The 4249-nt window shown below is 53.7% G+C and overlaps 1 protein-coding gene across 1 annotated transcript; it reads right to left on the bottom strand.

The window, feature by feature from the left end:
* Window positions 1–767: 767 nt before the first annotated feature.
* On the bottom strand, window positions 768–2389 carry NECHADRAFT_48671 (uncharacterized protein; the record flags this gene model as incomplete). The annotated part of the gene is made up of 3 exons (XM_003050393.1): window positions 768–1277; window positions 1335–1562; window positions 1616–2389. Coding segments are annotated over 3 exons (1512 nt in total), but the record flags the coding sequence as incomplete, so codon positions are not given.
* Between the last annotated feature and the right edge of the window lie 1860 nt (window positions 2390–4249).

Here is a 4249-nt window from a genome sequence, read left to right on the forward strand (position 1 = left end):
GTCTAGAAACTCCAATACCCATGCACCAACGCTCCTTTGAATGGTCTAGTAACCAGTGATGCAACCCAAATCCTTTTCCCAAATCCTCATGGACCCCCAAGACACCCGTCTGGGCCCTCCACCAGCCCATCCCATCCCAGCCAAGAAAATGACATGAAAAAAAAATGTGTGAAAAAAAAAATGTTCAGAAAACCTCTCCTGCGGGTGAGACCGCTTTTTTCTCTAGCACCGAGTCCAGGCCAAGAAGCCAATGGACGAGTCTCTTGGTGAGACTGCAGATAGAGCCACCCACACGTTCTGCTCCCTTGCATGAGTCGGATCCAACAGAAGCTTCGTCCCAAATATCAACAATTAAAAGGATAATAAGCATGTCTCTCCTTTTGTACAGAAAAGGGCAAGAAAAGTGCAAGGAAATGAAAAGAAAAATTAAAGCAAAAAAAATGATTGGTATCAAAGTCGCAAAAATTCAACCTCTGGGATAATACCCCTGCATCAATCAATGTTCAGACAACCAACCAAGAAAGCAAAACTTCAACCCCCGAGTTGGTCTCTTTCCGAGACCTTTCCTTTTAACTCCGTTTGAAACACATGTCGTTTTGAAAAGTTTTTGATGTGGAAAAAAAAAATTCGCTGTTTTGCCTCCCTTGTTGGTTCTGTTGTAGTTTTCGTCAAATGAATCGCGTAATGCTGTCAAGTCCTCCAAGCTGCATCATTGTCGTTTTTCTATGTCTTTTTTGTTCTTTTTTTTGTACTGTCATCTCCCTCGCTCAGTACATGCGCTCGTTGAAGCCCATCTCGCGAGCATGCTCTTCCTCGTACATCATGCCGTTGTTGTTGGAGGGTTGGACATGGTGGTGTCCCCCCTGCATGTCGTACATCTCATAACCGCCAGCGTGAGACTCACGAGGCATGTTGTTGATGACGTTGGGGTGTCCACGGCTCATGCTGTAGGCTGCAAGGCTGCCAGGGTGAGACAGGCCATGAGGCTGGTGAGGAGAGGGGATCTGCTGGGTAGGGGGGATCTGAGGAAGAGGGTACTGAGGTGTGACAGTGTTGGGGTTGGTAGGAGGGGACTGGGAAGGCTTCGTCTTGCGCTCAGCGACAGTGCGAGCCTTTCCACGGCCCTTGATACCCTTGTTGCTGTTCTTGTAGTGGGTGGCAAAGTACTCAAAGAGCTCACGCTCGGCCTCGGGGACCTCCTCTCCAGAGTTGAGGATCTGAGCGAACCTCATGGTGAGGTTCTTCAACGTCTTCTTGTGGAAGTTGTTCTGGTGAGTCTGCAGTGAGAGGCATTAGTATTGACCATGTTCCACAAGAGCAGCGAGGTCGCTCACCTTCATGTTGCCAAGTTGAGAGAACGTCTTGTTGCAGTCATCCAGGCGGCAGATGAAGGGCTTGAGACCTTGGTGAGTCTGCTCGTGCGCTCGAACATTGCCACGCTGGGCAAACTTGCGACCGCACTTGCCACAGGAGTAGGGTCGCTCGCCAGTGTGGCGGCGCATATGGGTCTTGAGGTTTCCCAGTTGCGAGAAGGTGAGCTTGCATCCAGGGAATTCGCAAGTCTAGATGTGCCAGTTAGCCCTGTACATGTTGCACAAGTGTGGTTCAGACTTACATAGGGCTTGTCACCAGTGTGTGTGCGGCGGTGGATGTCGAGATGGGTCTTCTGGGTGAAGCTCTTCCTGCAGTTGGGGCCATTGCAAACGTATCGCTTCTTGGATGTCTTGGAATCCGCAGGGGCTGGGGTGCCGTTGTTCTCAAGGCTGGCCTCCGAGACAGGCGACATGCCTGGGGTGAGTGGCTGTTGTGCGACATCCAGCTCCTTCTCTCCCTTGCGTTGGATAGCCTTCATCAACTCATCCACCTCGGTCTCGAAGTTGACCTGGTCATCAGGGTTGATAGTCTCGTTGGAGGTGATGGTCTTGGAGCAGAGTGTTGGGTTGTTGACCGAAGACCGAGCAGTGGAGGCCTGGGAGTCGCTTCGTGCAGGAGAGGGCGCTTGCTCAGCGTAAGAGTACTTGGCACCCCGGTGGTAGGAGGGAACTCGTCCGTTGTCGCTGTCGGGTCCCATGGGGCGACGGTCGTGGTATTCCACCTTGAAGGGGGAGGAGTTATGGGGAGGAGTAGGAGGGCCCTGGTAGCCGCTGAACTGGTAAGGGTTGGGCGCCTGGTAGTGAGTCGCAGTGAGGCTGTTCATCTGGGCCGAGCTGTACGAGTTGGGTACCATGTAGGGAGCCATGATGGGTCGCTGGAGAGGGGCAGTGGTTGCGGTTCGAGAGTCAAAGGGGAGCATGGATGGGGACTCCATCATGGTGTACTCTCCAGAGAGTTGCTGTGGCCAACGTCCCCAGTTGGGGTTGGCCGTGGGTTGAGCTGCGAGAGCCAGTTTGCCGGATAAGTCAGTCTCGCCTCGATAGCAAGACCGACAGGTTGAGAGGTCGAATTGGTTCCCAGAGGGAGACACAGCGAGGTGATACTGTGTTGCTGGATGAAGTCCTTGGTTGTTGACGAGATGGTTGTCAAGTGCTGATGTGCGATCAAATGTTGAACAAGTTGTAGCCAAAGCAAAGAGTAGAAGGATGTATGTGTATATGAGAGCAGAGCAGAGAGGTGATGGCGTAGTAAAGAATCTTTGGCAGTGGCTGAGGAGGAAGTCGTGAATGAAACGGGATCGACTGGATGTTTAAGAAGTCCGGAGGAGAGACACAAGTATATATCCCATGGGAGTGCAAAGGCACACTGATGTGCGACAAGGGTCAAATCTCTTGGAGCCAATCGAGCGGTAAAGCTCGGAGATCCTCTCCAAGGCGGGTCTGCAGAGTCTAGTACCTCTGCGACCAGGCTCCGGGATGTAAGAGAAAGGTGATCCAGGTCTCGTCATAATTCTGGCCTGGGTCGTCGAGTGTAAGCTCCAAAACCCCCCACTGGTGGGCAACACCTACCTAGCAGCGGGCGTGGGCCAGGGGGTGGGTTGGGACGTCGGCCTAGTCAAGACGGCAAAGCCAGGGTCAACATGGAGTTTCTGGGTCGCTGCAAGTTGATCAAAAGGAGGGGGTGAGAGAATGTCACCAAGAGGGCTTGGCTCTTGGGAAAGAGGACAGGCTAACCCATGTCTAGCTCCTCCATCCAGACTGGACCGCGAGAAGCTGTTTCTGTGTCTTTTTTTATAGTGAGTCTGGCGACCTCATAGTCACAGATGAGACATTGGGGAGGAAATCTCGGCAGGGGGGCCCTCCCCCGGAAAGTCCCTCAAGAGTGCTGAATTGACCTCTCTCTTCTCTCAATGCCCAGCTTTGCTCAGTTGCGGCGATTCTGGCGGCCGCCTGGCTGGAGAGCGCAAGACATCACCAGCAGGGCCGTTTCTGCGAGTCATTCATCTCCTGCGAATTAGAATGAACCAAATGCTCCCCAGTTGTGTGCTTTTGCCGCGCTGACAGTGCAGAGCCCTTATAAAACCGCATATCTGGAGATGCTTTCTTTTCCATCTCAAAGATGTGAAGTCGAGTTTAGGGACGTGGGTGTGGCATTGAGACGCGGGATCTTGACAAGGGTCTTGAGACGCTAAAAAAGGCGCCGGTGCTGGGGGAGCTTTGAAGCTTGGGCGATGGTGGAGGGGGGGTGTGGCCTCAAGGGCAGTCATGGACAATGAGCTTCCAGGGCCATCCCTGGGCCTGGGATCCAATCTCGAAATTTTTCTTCCCTCTCCATCAAGGCCTCGCCCAACCCGGACTGTGCCGGTGTTGGGTTGAGCTTCAGCACCCGGCTGTTGATGCCGGTTGTTGGCTTCGGCATACGTTGGCAGCTGCCTCCGTACCGTATCGCATCCATGGATATGGCTGTCAGTCCAGTCCGTCCAGGTCAAAGTTCCGTTTTGTATGTCTCGGCCAGAGGTCCGTCTGAGAGATGTCTCGCTCCTGTTCGGCGCTGATATGAACCACAGAGCAGCACATAGTTGCGGCAAACGTCTCACTTGTATTGATTGCCTCAATCAGTCATCAATGAATCCCATTGACGAATCCACCGGCGGCAGCTTCTTCGGAAATCGCCTCCGCCGCAAGGCCTGGTGGAGGATCCGCTTGACGGCTCCGTGTTCTCGAGCCTGGTTGACCTCCGTCGCCTACAAGATGACGGCGGCTTCCGCTGTGGACAGACCCTGCTGGCGGTGCGGGCCCGATGATCCCGTCGCCCGGCGTCGAGCAAGTTCTGGCCCGGCACCGTTTTGGACTGCCAGAGCCGTTATGCTAACTGT

Source organism: Fusarium vanettenii, assembly GCF_000151355.1.
Source record: "Fusarium vanettenii 77-13-4 chromosome 9 genomic scaffold NECHAsca_6_chr9_2_0, whole genome shotgun sequence".
In the NCBI taxonomy this organism is placed as follows: domain Eukaryota; kingdom Fungi; phylum Ascomycota; class Sordariomycetes; order Hypocreales; family Nectriaceae; genus Fusarium; species Fusarium vanettenii.